This window comes from Mustela nigripes, chromosome X (assembly GCF_022355385.1).
Source record: "Mustela nigripes isolate SB6536 chromosome X, MUSNIG.SB6536, whole genome shotgun sequence".
In the NCBI taxonomy this organism is placed as follows: domain Eukaryota; kingdom Metazoa; phylum Chordata; class Mammalia; order Carnivora; family Mustelidae; genus Mustela; species Mustela nigripes.
Genome location: NC_081575.1, coordinates 85,518,896 through 85,535,059, shown reverse-complemented (window position 1 = coordinate 85,535,059; position 16,164 = coordinate 85,518,896). Strand labels below are relative to the sequence as shown.

General features: G+C 41.8%; 1 protein-coding gene across 3 annotated transcripts in view; it reads right to left on the bottom strand.

The window, feature by feature from the left end:
* The window catches only part of EFHC2 (EF-hand domain containing 2), a 194,239-nt gene extending 180,090 nt beyond the window's left edge, over positions 1–14,149 (bottom strand). For 2 of the 3 annotated variants that reach the window (XM_059386229.1, XM_059386231.1), the window contains exon 1: positions 14,020–14,091. Coding sequence is in view for 1 of the 3 variants with exons in the window: in XM_059386230.1 (XP_059242213.1) it covers positions 14,020–14,061 (42 nt within the window). In the remaining 2 variants the exon portion in view is untranslated. Of the gene's footprint in view, positions 1–14,019 lie in introns of all 3 variants that reach the window. The other variant, XM_059386230.1, reaches the window with a different exon arrangement.
* Positions 14,150–16,164: the final 2,015 nt, after the last annotated feature.

Below are 16,164 nucleotides of genomic sequence, written 5' to 3'. Positions count from 1 at the left end.
GCCCCCCCCCCCCCCCCCACGTTGGGGCCCTGTGCTCAGTGTGCGGTCTGCTTGAGATTCTGTCTCTGCCCCTCACCCCCCATTCATACATTCTCTATCTCGCTCTCTGAAATAAATAAAATCTTTTCAAAAAACTTAACATGCAATTACCATTATGACCCAGCAGCTGCACTCTTGGACATTCATCTTGGAAAATGAAAGCACGTGTCCACACAAAAACCTGCACATGAATGCCCATAGCGATTGCATCCCTCGTAGCCAAAAACTAGCAACAACCCAGATGTTCTCCAGCAAGTGAACAGTGAAACAAACTGTGGCACATACATGGACTACTACTCAGCAATAAAAATGAATGAACAACTGACATGGACAATTTGCTAGATAAGCCATCAAAAAATTAAGTCAAGTGAAAAATAATAATCCCAAAAGGTACATACTGTATAATTCCATTTCGTGCAATATCTTCAAAGTAATGAAAATTGAGGGGGGAGACCCAGGGTGGCTCAGGTTTAGCACCTGACTCTTGATTTTGGCTCAGGTCATGATCTCAGGATCATGAGATCCAGCCCTGCTATGAGCTCCATGCTAAGTGGGGAATTGGCTTGTCCCTCTTGCTCTGCTTCTCCTCCCCACTTGTAGTCTCTCTCTCAAATAAATTAATAAGTAAAATCTTCTTAAAAAGTTTTAGAAATGGAGCACAGATTAGGGGTTGCCAGGAATCAGAGACACGGTGGGGGGGCAGTTGATAGGAAGGAGGTGGAAGGGGTTATAAAAGAAACAGGATGGATCCTTGTGGTGCTGGAACAGATCTGCATCTTTCCTGTCAGGTGACAAGAGCAACCCACACATGTGATGAACCATTTAGACTAAAAGCACACACGTAAATGAGTATAAGTAAAGCCAGGGGTGGTGCCTGGGTGGCTCAGTGGGTTAAGCCTCTGCCTTCAGCTTGGGTCACAATCTCAGGGTCCTAGGATCAAGCCCTGAGTCGGGCTCTCTGCTCAGCGGGGAGCCTGCTCCCCACCCTTCTCTCTCTGCCTGCCTCTCTGCCTACCTGTGATCTCTCTCTGTCAAATAAATAAACAAAATCTTAAAAAAAAAAAAAAGCTGGGCAAACCTTAATGGGATCAGTGGATTATATTAATGTTAATATTCTACCAGTTTTGCAAAATGGTACCAATGGGAAACTGAGTAAAGTGTACACAGGGTTGCTCTGTATTATTCCTTAGAACTACACATGAATCTTTAATTTTCCTCCATAAAAATTTCAATTAACAGTAAAAGGCAAGAGTGGGTCTACTTTCCTTGATAAACCAGGAGACAGTCCACACAGGGCCCTTGGATAATGTATGAAGTATGAATGGAAACACACATGAGCCATAAATGACTCACAACAATAAGATGGAAATAGTCCTATAAATGATAAAACAAACATCAAGTTGCCAAACTTGGCTGCCGAAGAAAAGGTAGTCTAAATGAACCGTAAGCCAAGTGAACGGACCTGTTCTCCCCCAGATCTCTAACCATTGTGACCATCCCCTCCTTGGAGACGCCAAACACATAGTTAGGAAAACAAAAAGTTTCTTTGGCCCTCAGCTGGCCAAACTGGGCTGTTCGTCACATAGGAATTGCTAAATTGAATTCAGGCATCCTGGGGCCTGGCTAATGAGGGACTGAAAATGACTAGTTCCCATTCCTTTTGCTTTGGGGACCCCCTTCCCCTCTCAGAGTTGACTTTGCCCTTTCTACAACTGTACTAACAGAATCAACTCGGGGAATGGCCCAAGAAATCCCTTTATGTCTGCACATGTGCGTGTCTAGCATCTTGTCGTCGGGAGACTGGTCTCTTAAGGGGGTCCTGCCTGATCAAGGCTCAGAGAACAGTGTTCTGCTTCCACAAAGAGCCAAACTGGATGTCAACAAGGAGAAGAGAACTGTCCCTCTACATGGCACAGTAGGCCACAGGAGAGGCTTGGGGTCACCCCTTGTATGTGGCCACTGAGCTATCCTGGCAGCTTGATATAAGCCTTGCATCCTGACAGGCTTATAATTTATTTAAGGCTCAGAAACAAATGAGTTTCTTTCTCTCTTATAGTCACCATTGCTACCCTAAGAACTACTCTGCTCCATGGCAGCAGGGGAAGACACAGGCAAAAATCTAGTTCCAGAGAGGATTTTCCCCAACTGGGTTTATCCCCCCTAGTTTTGAGGTATGGCTGCTACAGGCAGAGAGGTTAGCAAACAGGCACCTATTAGGAGCCTGCCCCGGGGAAGGAAGGGCAACCCAGAGAGCCATCAATCACAGTTTCCCAGTCAGCGGAGGAATGTCACAAAACAGCATGTAAAGAACGCAAACACAACACAGGCAACCAGCCAGTAAGGGGACGAACTGGGCGGTCCGGACAATATAGATATGTTCAAGGTTCTGTAGCCAGACAGAGGGCTCCTGCTGACATGATCAGGGAAGGCTTGAATGAGAAGGGGGGAGTAGAGTTGCCCTCCGAGGGAAGGCTAAGATCTAGATGGGGACAGGGAGAAGCACGAGAATGCCGTCAGGAAGATGACAAGTAAACTCAGAATTGAGTGGTTTAATAATGGAGTCCAAAATATATTCAAAGGACAGACAGCGAGCATATGCTGGTTTCACTGGGGTATGAGGCTTGTTTTCTATTACGGAAAAAGAAAACTGCTAAGAAAGAAGAGTATCGCTTGATTTTTTACAATGGTGGTATACTCATGTATTACCTATATATTAAAAAAGGCAAACAAAAATGTTTTAAAGGAAGGGATGCTAGGGTACCTGAGTGGCTCAGTAGGTTAAGCATCAGATTCTTTTTTTTTTTTTTTAAAGATATGATTTATTTGAGATAAAATTTGAGAGAGAGAGAGAGAGCACACACAAGCAGGGGGAGCAGCAGGCAGAGGGACCTGCTGAAAGCAGACCCCCAACCGACGGAGCCCCTCAGGCACCCCTAAGTGTCAGACGCTTGATTTTGGCCCAGGTCATGATCTCAAGTGTCAAGGGACTGAGAGCCCCATGTCGGGCTCCATGCTGAGTGTGGAGCCTGCTTGGGATTCTTTCTCTTCCTCTCCCTCTGCTCCTCCCCCATTCATTCTGTCTCTTTCTCTCTCTCTCTCTCAAACCAACAACGAAATGCTAAGGCTGAGGAGGCATCTAGACTCACAGGTCTTGAGTCTGTGGCTGGTGTGGCAGACAACAGACAAAATTTTTAGTTCCCAAAAGTCATTATTTACTTTCTTTTGTCTTTCTCAGCTCCAAAAAGATGGTGAAAAATCAAGTTCCCAATACCCCTTTAGCAGAGGAAAGCCACACAACTCAATTTTAACCAATAAGATATAAACGGGAAATCTACTGAGGGCCTGGAAAACAATTTTTTATATAAGAGCATTTTCACCTCACTCTCCTTCCTACTTGTCTTGAACATGGTTATGAGATGTGATGTCTGGAACTGAGGCAACCACCTTGCAACCATGAGGCCAAGGACCTAAGAATGAAAAGCCAGCATTCTCATGATAGCAGAATGGAGAGAGAAAAAGAGTCTGAGTCCTTTATGACATTCATCAGCCACTGCTTAAACCTGAAACTGCCACACCTCTAGAGTTCTTCTGATGAGAAAATCAATCTGGCTTAAGCCACTGTTAGCCAGGCATACTGTTACTTACAGCCAAAAGTATCTATCCTAAGTGACATAGCTATAAAGTTAGGGACAGAAGGCAAAAGTGACCAATGTTAGCTGTGTTTGATCCCCAAACAGCCAAAGTGACTCCAACTTCTGAACCCCAAATTAACATTTAGGAATGGCAATGGAATAACATCCGAAGTATGAATGATGGCTTCAAGAATTGGCCCAGTCTGCATTAATGGGATTTCAAAGACATTTCAATAGCTACTGGAAACAAGTAACAAAGTAACAAGTAACAAAATCCTCTCAATCAAAATGATCCCATGATCCTGGCATGACAGACACCTCTTGTTTGTCTAGCAATTCCACACCAACTCCTTTTTTTTTTTTTTTTAAGATTTTATTTATTTATTTGACGGACAGAGACTGCAAGTAGGTAGAGAGGCAGGCAGAGACAGAGAGGGGGAAGCAGGCTCCCTGCATCAGGAGCCTGATGCGGGGCTCGATCCCAGGACCCTGGCATCACGACCCAAGCCAAAGGCAGAGGCTTTAACCCACTGAGTGACCCAGGAGCCCCACACCAACTCCTTTCTTTGGCTATTTATTTTCCAACAGCTTTATTGAGGTATAATTTATATATTTTTAAGTTCACCCACTTAAAATATATAATTCAATGGAGTTTACCACAACTGCAAAGTTGTGCAATCATCCCCACAATCTAACTTTAGAATGCATTCATCATCCCAAAAGACATCTCATACCCATTAGCAGTGACTCCTCATTTCATCCCCTCCCCAACACGGGCTGCAGCAACCATTCATCTACTTTCTGTCTCTATAGATTTGCCTGTGATGTACATTTCACACAAACGGTCTCATACAACTTGCACTCTTTTACATATTGTTTACAGTATCAGTATTTTTATGGCCAAATAATATTCCGTTGTATGGCTCATACCACATTTTATTTATCCATTTGTCAGTGGATGGACATTTGGGTTATTCCCAATTTGGGGGCCAATATGAATAATGTTATAAACATTCACATTTGCGTTTTTTATGGACATACATGTCTCTTCTCTTGTATACGTGGGGGTGCTGTGTCATACAGTAACTCTACCTTTAAACTTCTGTGAAACAACACATTTTCCATAGCAGCAGCACTGTTCTGTATTCCCACCAGCAATGGACGGGGCTTCCAATTTCTCCACATCCTTGCAAACACCAGTTACTGTCTTTTCCTTATAGCCATCCCAGCGGGGATAGCGTAACAGCTCACGGGGGTTTTGATCTAAATTTTCCTAAAGACTAAGGATATTGCACATCTTTTCAAGTGTTTGTGGCTCTTTGTAAAAGTTTTTTGGAGCAACACCTGTTCAGATCCTCTACTCCTTTTATATACACGGGACAGAAGTCCTTCATCACATAGATGCTTTGCAGATATCGTCTGCCATACTACAGGCTGCCATTCTACTTTTTCCGTAGTTTCTTTTGAAACCCAACTTTGGCTATTTCTTGCAGCAGTATTTGTTATAGCAAAACACTGGAAATAACGCAACTATATATTAAAAGCGGATGGGCTGGGGCGCCTGGGTGGCTCAGTGGGTTAAGCCGCTGCCTTCGGCTCAGGTCATGATCTCAGGGTCCTGGGATCGAGTCCCGCATCGGGGTCTCTGCTCAGCAGGGAGCCTGCTTCCTTCTCTCTCTCTCTCTGCCTGCCTCTCAGTGTACTTGTAATTTCTCTCTGTCAAATAAATAAATAAATAAAATCTTTTAAAAGAAAATAAAAAATGAAAGCGGATGGGCTGAACAAACTATGGTATGTCCACACAATGGAATAAGTAGCTATGAGTGGAGGACACATTCCAAGGGCATGAGGAAAACTGTCCACTATGATGAAGCGATCTCCAAGATACACTGTTAGAAGGAAAAACAGAAGTTGGAAGACAATGGATAGGGTATGCTACCATCTGTTTAGTAAGAGACCATGGGAATATATTTTAAAATTTGCTGGGCTTTTTTTTTAAACAATTATTTTATTTTATTTTTAAGTTAATTTAATTTTTTTTCAGTGTTCCAAGATTCATTGTTTAGGCACCACACTCTGAAAAAGAAAAGATTAAAAAAAGTTTTGGGTTAAGCTACTTATAGAGGGAAGGGAGAAAGACAAAAAGATTTGAAGGGACAAGGTTAAAAGCTATACCTGCCTGAATGCACCTCACTTTGTAAATTTAACTCTGAAACCACAGAAATGTTTATTTTTACACTAAAGTAAAACCAAAATTCTTAAAGTTAGAAAAGCAAAATCCATATAAGTGATGAATCACTGAATTTTACTCGAGAAACCAATATTGCACTGTGTGTTAACTATCTAAAATTTAAACTAGGGGTGCCTGGGTGGCTCAGATGGTTAAGATTCTGCCTCTGGCTCAGGTCAGGATCTCAGGGTCCTAGGATCCAGTCCTACATGGGTTCCCTGCTCAGCAGGGACTCTGCTCCTCCCTCTCCCTCTGCTCCTCCTCCTGCTTGTACTCTCTTTCCTCTTTCTCTCTCTCAAATAAATAGTCTTTAAAAATTTTTAAATTAAAATAAGAAGAAAAAAAAAAAAACCAAAAGCAAAATGAAATGAACGAACCTAACTGGGTATTAAGTTGGGGACCTAACGATACTGTCAGAAACATTTAAATGAAATTAAAACTCAATAATTTGACCACAAATTCCTAATGGAATATATAAAACAAAAGAACTACAAGGAAGTATTAAACCATTTGAAAACTGAAATTGTTAATAATGTTATTATTGATCAGAAACTATTATATGGATATATATTTTTACTTATGGTAGGATAACAAGAAAATCATGCTAACATCCTCATGAAGCAAGATTCTCAATGTAAGTAAAAGATAACTATAGAATCAAAGAAGATAAAAACTCTATAATCTTTCATTTGCATTGGAAATATCAATTTGGATTCATGTTGTATTTTATCTTTAAAAATGTACACATAGGGCGCCTGGGTGGCTCAGTGGGTTAGGCCGCTGCCTTCGGCTCAGGTCATGATCTCAGGGTCCTGAGATCGAGTCCCGCATCGGGCTCACTGCTCGGCAGGGAGCCTGCTTCCTCCTCTCTCTCTCTCTCTCTCTCTCTGCCTGCCTCTCTGCCTACTTGTGATCTCTCTCTGTCAAATAAATAAATAAAATCTTTAAAAAAAATGTACACATATTTTCTAGCCTTAAGAGAATGAAAATTCAAGCCATGGACTGGAAGAAAATATTTGCAAAGCATATATCTAACAATGAACTTGTCTCCAGAATATATAAATAACTCTCAAAATTCAATAGGAAAGAAATAATCCAATTAAATACAGGCAAAACACATGAACAGAAATTTTACCAAAGAGGATAGATGGGTGGCAAATAAGCACACAAAAAGATGTTCAACATCATTAACTGCCAGGGGAAATAAGTTTCAATCAGGATGACATACCTCTGTACATTTATTAGAACAGCTAAAATTCAAACGCTGACAATGCCAGCTATTCGTGAGGATTCTGAGTAATAGCAACACTCATTCACTGCTGATGGGAATGCAAAATGATACAGCCACGTTAGAAGACAGTTTAGCAACTGCTTATAAAGTTGAACATATACATATGCCAGTTCCAAACAGATAAGAAAGTCAAGTATCCTGTCACTTGTAGGGAAGCAGTGACAATTTTGCTGTGGTTTTTCAACGTCTGATTCCTATAAGCAAAGCTTTCCTTGGTAGCAGGTATCAAGAGTCCAGTCAGAAATCTCATTTTAGTTGAAAATGAAATCCACGTGTGCTTATCTCAAATTTGACCCAGAATTCAGTATTTAGGGAGCAAAACACAGGCACATTTAAGAGGTAATTTTTATTCTTTACTTTTAAGAAAATAATATTCTTTTTTTAAAAGATTGATTTATTTGAGAGAGACAGAGAAAGCAGGAGTACGGCTGGGGGAGGGGGAGAGCAGAGGGAGAGAATTCAAAAGCAGATTCCTCGCTGAGCCCCACGCAGGGCTTGATCTCATGACCCTAAAGACCATAGCCTGAGCCGAAACCAAGAGTCAGACATTCAACCTATGGAGCCACCCAGACACCTCATAAAGCTTAACTTTCAAGTCTCATGTAAAATTGTCTTAGGCTATATTTTTATTCATATCGCTTTGCCATATGGTTTTAGTAACTTATTTAACATTGTCAATGTATTTTCATGTTGTAAACAGCATTAATGAAAATGAATTTATAACATCTATTTAAATTAAATCAACTGAGCCTTTTAAAAATAAATCCCATCTTGGATTAAAACAGTTACTGAACAGAAATGCATTATGCTGCTTTATGACTTTTCTAAATGTGTAAGTGTATAAAAAGAAAAGAAAGGTAATATAGGCTTAATTGCCTATTTGTTTTTCAGGAAAAGCTGGCCAGAAGTCATTTTTAGTTTCAAATAGGGGAGAAAACTACTTTTGCTGATCCCACATACCACACATCATATCTTACTAGGGCCCTCGATAATAGAAACTACGAGGATTTTTAGGCCTACTTGGATAAGGGGAAAGTAAGAAATTTTACAGTAAGGGGAAAAAAACCCTGAAGTTTCCTCCATTATGCACCACCTCCCCGCAACCCTGCATTAAAGTTGATATCCTTTGCAGGAAAGGGAAACCACACAGAGCAGGTCACTAAGTTGACCAAAATTAACAAACCCACAGAAACGTATTACTCTTTACTCAGAAGAGACGATTATTACTGAATCACTACATCTACAAGTCATGGATCATGCTAATCATTTATACACAGGAGGTCCCTGAGAGCTGAAAGACCTTTCCAAGTCCCTCTGAGATAGAGATTGAAATCTGGGATGAAGACGTCTCTGAACTCGTTGAGGTGATCAGTGCAAAACACTGTGAAGGTACCATATGCCAGTGAATGATACCCATTCAAATGGCTAGTCGTCAGTTTTATGTTATGTGAATTTTACAGCAATTTAAGAAAAAAAAAGTCTGATAGGCTCAGTTGAAGCTTCTAGAAGGGTAAAAGACTAGACCTGGCCTGGAAGGAAACTGAAGTACTGAACTGAAAACAGAAAACTGAATTGAAAACGTGCTGAAAACAGCATGAACTGGTGGAGACAGCTCTAATGAGAACGTGTTTCACACTCTGCAACCACAATAACAAACAGGTTTGAGTGCAACCCAGTTCACATGCCTCATATGACGGAAAGAAAAAGTTCACGGAAGAATGCTTACTGTTCCCATGTCATCACACATTACTTTGATTTTTTAAAAAATTATTTTCTAGTCAATTTTGCTTTTTTTTTTAAAATGCTGGCCATGATTCATTAAACTAATCTTATAAGGGTTTGCACCTGATGCAGGTTATTTTAAGGCAATGGAATTGACCACTAAGAATATGACCAGAAATCTGTAAGCAGAATTTTAGATCAGGAAAAACCTCCATCCTGTGCATGAAGTCATTGTTTTATGATTATCTTTGTCATTGTGATAAATTTAAATTGATTTATCTACCATCCCATGATGAAGTCAGATTGTATATTAAGCATTCCTCATAGTGTGTCCTTCAGCTGTTCACCATTTAAATTGCTGGTAAATTTCCCAAAGAACCTTATTTCCTTATATAAGTAGTCTTATATTACTCTAGATAAAAATAAATTTCAAGGTATTGCCCACACCCTTTTCTAAGAGAGACAGAGAGATTCTGAATTTTTGTTTTATTCTACTGCTGTGAATTCAAATATTTTATTTTCTTCTAAGGAAAACAGTTGCTTCATTACAAGGTAGAGATGGACTATTGACAACAAACCCTCCTAAGATGGTGGCAAGGTAGCTTCATAAAAAACAAAGTGTAATCCTCATTATTTATTAGGGGCATTCAGGATCAGCTATTCAAACATCTGTCCAAAATGCTATAGGAAAGATTTTCAGCTTTGGCTGGAAATGTCCCTTTTAACTTTAATATCCTATTATTTTTGACAATATGCCTGAGATTCTCTTAGCTCAAAATAAATCCAGCATGTACATTGCTGGAAAAAGATACCGTGTGTCTGGAATTTATCTGTGACCTTTCCCTAAGGTTTTCAATTAATTCACATCAAAATAATTTTAATGTCATCAGTGGTACAGGTGCTTATATTTTAGGAAGCACAATACTTGTTGTATTTCAGAGATAGAAATACAGGCTGCACATGTAGCTAGCTGTGGGCTGAAATCAATCTATTGCTCAGGACTGACTATCAGCAGCTAATTAAGGGGAGAAACAAGTTCCTTTTTAATTTCTAAGAAAAGCAGTAAAAGTTAGCTTGTGTTATAATTTTAAACCCAAACAGCCAGTAATTATGCTGTCTCCAAGAGGCCAAGGTTTTTCACTTGATAATGTAATTCAGCAAGCATGGCTCTGTAATGGAGGGGAGGGACTAATGATTAAAAACAAAAAAGCCAGATTTGTCTCTACTGAATTTTTGACCACTCTATGCACCAGAGAACATCTGATCTTTTAACAAAGTACAAGTTTTTTAAATAATATTAGTCTTTTGGCAACACAGTCAGTACTAAGGTTAATGTAAATATAGCCATCTGATTTGGGCACATACAAGGACTCTCCATATATAAGTACTAAACTGTTAAATGACAGCCTAAGAGATCTAAGAAGTATACTGTCATTCCCTAATTTACACACACACACACACACCCCTATTCGTCTGAGGCATAAAGTAAATAATTTTTTAAGTACATTCACAAATCTAGAAGCAGACCTACATGTATTTGGATACTTATAACAAAGGTAGCAGCTCTGCATATAAGTAGAGAAAGGGTGGTCTTTTCCAAAAATGTGTTAAAGATAAAACAACAGGCCCTAAGTAGAGTTGATCATGCTAAGCCCCATGCCACCAACTGAAACTTAACTTACAGTTTTGGCTGTCCCAGAAATTGAACCTTACACCAGGCAATCATGAATCGCCTGATCAGCATGACTTAAGTAATCTACCTAAAAAGCCCTTGCTATCATACCCCATAGTAACCTTATAGTAACCAGTCCAATTTTTGTCTACTGTAACGCCCCCGCCCCCACCTATAAAAATCTTGCTGGGAGAGCTCTTCAGAGCTCTTTTTTCTCTGCTCCACTGGATACTGTCAATTCATGAATCATGGCATAGAACCAGTAAGATCTTTAAAACTTACTCAGTTAACTTGTGTTAACAATTGGTTCTGGGTCAAATGAATAGCTATATAGGAAAAAATATAACCTGATCCATACTCCTTTTCGCGCGCGCGCGCACACACACACACACACACACACACACACACACACATTTCTACTAGATTAGAAATCTAAATGTGAAAGGTAAAAACAACAAAATTTCCAGAAGACAACACAGAAAAATACCATAATGAACTTGACATAGGGAGCAATTTCTTAAAGAACCAAAAAATCACTAAAGGAACAATTACTCATCAAAAACACCACTAAGAAAGTGAAAAGGCCAGCGTGCCTGGGTGGCTCAGTTGGTTGGGCAACTGCCTTCAGCTCAGGTCATGATTCTGGAGTCCCAGGATCCAGTCCCGCATCGGGCTCCCTGCTCAGCAGGGAGCTCTGAAATTCCCCCTCTAATGCTTGCTTGCTCTCTCTCATTCTCTCTCTCTAATAAATAAATAAAATCTTTTAAAAAAAAGTGAAAAGGCCAACCACAGAGTAGAGATATTTGCCAACACAGATGTCAGATGAGAGTCACGTCCAAAATCTATATAGAACTTCTACATTTCCTAAGTAAAAAAAAAGGGGGGGGCACACAAACCAGCAGAAAGAGTAGGCAAGAGACAAGTACTACACAAAAGAGAATACCCAAATGACCAGTAAATCGTGCTCAAGTTCATTAGGAATCAGGCAAGTACATATTGGAACTACAGTTTCCCTATACTTGCTGATCGAAATAACTACAGTTTAAAAAGGCCAGCCATATCAAGTCTCAGGATGTGGAAAGATAGGAACATAAGGCGCTGCTGGGGATTTAAATTGGTTTAAGCACTTTGACAGCGTCCACTAAAGCAGAACATAATGAAAGCCATTACGACCCAGCAATTGTACCAACAGACGTGATTAAGAATAGTCACAGCGAACTATTCTTAATAACCCCAAACAAGCCTTATCTCTATCTACGGATATATAAATGATGTCATACTCACACAGTGGAATACTACAGAGCAAGGAAAATCGGTAAACTACCTCTAGAGACAGCCCGATGAACAAATCTCACAAACATAATATTGAGCTAAACACAAGTCAGTCACAAAAGAACACCAGACATTCACACTGATAAGAAGTCCCCGCATTCAGGATAATTAATTCTGGACAGTAAAAACAAAGGGGTTAATGACCAGAAAGAGTGATAGGCGGGGTTGCCCCCAAAAATACAAGATGTCCAGTTAAATTTGAATTTGAGATCAACAACAAGCAAGCTTTCAGTCTAAGTGGGTCCCATGCAGCACTGGGGACACGTATTTTTATCTGCTCAATCTGATAGCCGCTATCAAGAGAGAGGCTTTGGGGGGCACCTAGGTTGCTCAGTGGGTTAAAGCTTCTGCCTTCGGCTCAGGTCATGGTCTCAGGGTCCTGGGATCAAGCCCCACATCAGGCTCTCTGCTTAGTGGGGGGCCTGCTTCCCCCTCTCTCTCTCTGCCTGCCTCTCTGCCTACTTGTGATCTCTGTCAAATAAGTAAATAAATAAAATCTTTGGGGGGAAAATAATTTCAAAAAAAAAGGGAGAGGCTTTTGGAGTACCAGTTAATACTTCATTTCCTGATGTTCATTTGGTGTTCATCCATTATGCATTTCTCTGCACTTGTTGTACTTCCCAATAAAGACAAAACAAAGTACACTCAGTACAGCTTCACGGATTTTAAAATCTCTCATGAAAGTGCTACTCTTCATCACTGCATGTTGGAGCTAGGTGCTTCTTAGGAGGGGGTCATCGGTCATCTAAAGCGTTACAGGGCCCAAGCCGTGGGCTCTGCTTTCAATTTTTATTAAAATTATTCCTACATAACATGCTTTTTTATTTCTGGAATCTTTTTGAGTAGCCTTCCTCTCTGGGGTCCTCCTTCTTGATATGGCTGGCTGAAGCTTAGCAAAGGGTGAAGCTGTGTGGGAAGGCCAGCCTTTACCCATCAACCAAAAAATTACACAAATCACGGTTCAACAAGCAACTCGGTCAGGCCAACCGACCCGTGGAGGTCAGAATTCAGTGGCCTGAAGCTACAAAGGACTGAGACTTTAGGGCCAACAACTTGGTTGCAGACACTTTGGAATCCAGAAGGTCAAAGGCTTCATTCAATCTGCTGACTGCGCTCTACATTAACCAGAGCTTTACACAAACACCTTGAGGGGCTCCCTGGCTCTACACTAACCAGAGCTTTACACAAACACCTTGAGGGGCTCCCTGGAGTTCCCTTCCACCCGTGTTATCACCTACCTTCTTCTGGAGACGCAACTGCAACCCCCAGGAAAATGTGGTGACCAGTGTACAGGAAAACACGAATCACTTTTCTGCTGTTGTTTAAATAAGGGGCTATTTATTACAGACAAGATTCTTCGGTGCTCAGGGTTTTTTTGTGTTGTCGTGTTGTGTTGTTTTGCAATTTCATCTTCTTTTGAAATAAGCTCCTCTCAGTCTTCAGCGAGGAAAAAACTCCAAGTTTGGAGGCTTCACTCTATAAAGCTTAGGACAGAACTTTACAGACTGGTGGAACCCTGGTTACCTCTCAGCCTCAACAGCCTCCAGGGGCCCAGGTTTCTTTGCTTTAGTAACAGCAACTCTATTTCTTTCTTCCACACGGGCTTTCAAGGACAATGACTAGGCACCTGGGCTGTGGAGACAGGTTGCCTGGGAGAAACCCAATTTCACACTGAAGCTTTGTAACTCTGGCCATTCAGGGAGTGATTCATTTCTCCATGCCTCAGTTTCCTCAACTGTAAAATGGGAATAAAAATAGGACCTAAGCAGCAAATGCCGTGCAAGGCGACTGAATCATGGCACCTGTCATAGCTTACACGCTCAGCGATGGCTGTTACCACCTTCACTACCCCTGGCTACGTTCGCGGGTCCTGCCCCCCATGAAGAATCTACTTATGTATCTGCTGTAGTTAAAAGCAACCAGATGCAGTTAGACTGGGGGAAGAGGAGACAGAGAATAAGGGTTCCACTGGCCTACAAAGTTTGGTCCAAGTTGTGCCCAATGCAGCAGGAGGATGCTTGGGTAGGGTCGGGGGAGTTGGCCACGCCTGGACCCCAGATTCTGGCCTGGACCTCTGACTTCGGGCGCCCTCACTACTCACGTTGCGGCTGAAATTGTTGCCAGGCAGCAGCGGTAGGGCCATGGCTCTCAGCGTCCGAGGGTCAAGGGGCCGAGAAGAGGGGCCAGCAGGGAGCGGCCACCTCTCGGCGGCGTTGTTTAAGCCCCCACCCCACCACGTTACCTAGAAACGGGAGGCGGCGTCACGGAAGGAGGAGGAGCTGCGGCTAGTCGGAGGGGGCGGGGCCGGGGCGGGGTCAGGCAGGAAGTCCCCCCCCCCCCCGGCGCTCCTCCTCCCCCGCCCAGTCTCACCCACCCAGCCGAGTGCGGTCTCCCGAGGCTTTTCTCTCCGCACGCACTGTGCACACAAAGACACAACCACAGCCCTCCCCGCCCCCGCCGCTTTCTGGTTTAACCCCTTTCTAGAGCTTAGGCTCCTCCGATTCTAACCGCATTCTTCGGCCATTGGCTTATTACATTTCGTTCAAACACAGAAAAGTGCAGAAAACAATGTGACATCCGCGCGATCTCAGAAATGTTAGCACCGCCTAATGTTACAGTTACATTAGCTTTCATTTTGTAGTTAAAACGTTCGAGATGCATCCAAAACCACACTCCCCACCCCCACCCCACCCACCGTGAAAACCCGTTCAGTCCTCCTCCTGTACATTTTTATACCTGAACTAAACGTGTGTAAGGTGCTTGTTCCTGGTCTCATCAGGGTAGCCGGGGCGGGGGTAGGTGGCACAAAACGCAGCGCCCGTCTTTCCATCATGCACCCAAGATGCCCAGGCCAGGAACCTCCTGGAATCATCTCCCCTCACCTACCGCCAGCCCTGAGTCATAATGCTCAGACACTTTGGTATCTCTCAGTCACCCCTCTCTCCTGCTCGGCTGAGACCCCATTATTTCCTGCCTGGTTTTCTTTAAAACCACCACCAAAAAAAAACAAAACAAACAAACAAAAAAACAACACTAACTGGATCTTCCCTCCAGAGCCATCCTCTTATAATTCGTGATACCTATGTCCGGGGTTGCCTTCCAATACCATTGTAGCTTTCTTTGCCCCCACCCCCTGCCCGCCCCAGCTCTGAGAAACCACTGGCAGTTTCCAAACAGGACTCGGTGGTTTCTCTCCTGTGGATTTTGCCAATGTCACTATCTGCTAGAAACACCCTTCCTTCCTTTCATCTGGGTAACCCCTTCTTATTATTCAGGACTTGGTTCAGTGTGGGAAAAAGACACGGAAGGCTTTGCCATTTCTGGGAAATATTCCTTCGTCTTCTCCACTCCTCCATCTGTATTAGGGGCCCTGTCATTGTGGCTTCGGTGGTAGTGAATTGTAATCATACTCATTTGACTTTCTTCAAATGCCAAATTATTCCAAGGCAGGAACTCTATCTCCTTTCTCATTCACGACAATGTTAACCTTAAAAATAGAAGTTATTTTAACACCAAGAATGGATTTATTCAGGAAAGGCAGAGAATTGCAATTTGGGAATGGCAAAGAATTCCAATTTGGAACATTCTAGCTGCAGCAAAACCCTGAGTCAGTCTAACAAACAAAGGGGAGAAATGTTACTTTATGGGGAAGAAGGAGGAAGTTGGGAGGGGTTGTTCTGAACAAAAGTCCATTGCAGAAAAGCAAGAGTTCAGAGTGATTAGGCTTTCTCATTGGCTGAATTGCAGGGGTAGTTGATTTCTTACAGGAGATACAATGTACAGCTTTTTCCTATTAGAGTCGTAATTGATCATTCTTTCAGCTGAGAATTCTTCTGCTGGGGCCTGTAACTGACAATTCTTCCTGTAATTGACATCAAGTGGTACCAGCTCCCTCTTCTAACCTCCCAACTCCATTTCAGTGAGGTTTCCCTTTACTAATTTTCACAACATACGTCACCATTTTCTTTGTTTACAACATACATTACTGTTCTCTATGTTTATAAATTTTGCACTATAAATTGCTGCTACCTGCTTTTTCCACTTAAGATTTTTTTGAGATTTCTACATGTTAACAGATGTAGATATATTTTATTCATTTTCAATGCATTGTATGATTATACCACAAATTACTGATCCATCTGTTGTCATCTGTTGATGTCATCTGTTAATAACAATTAAGTTGCTTCCAATTTTTCACTAGTTACTATCAATGCTGCAATGAACAACCCTCTCCTATTCCTTTAGA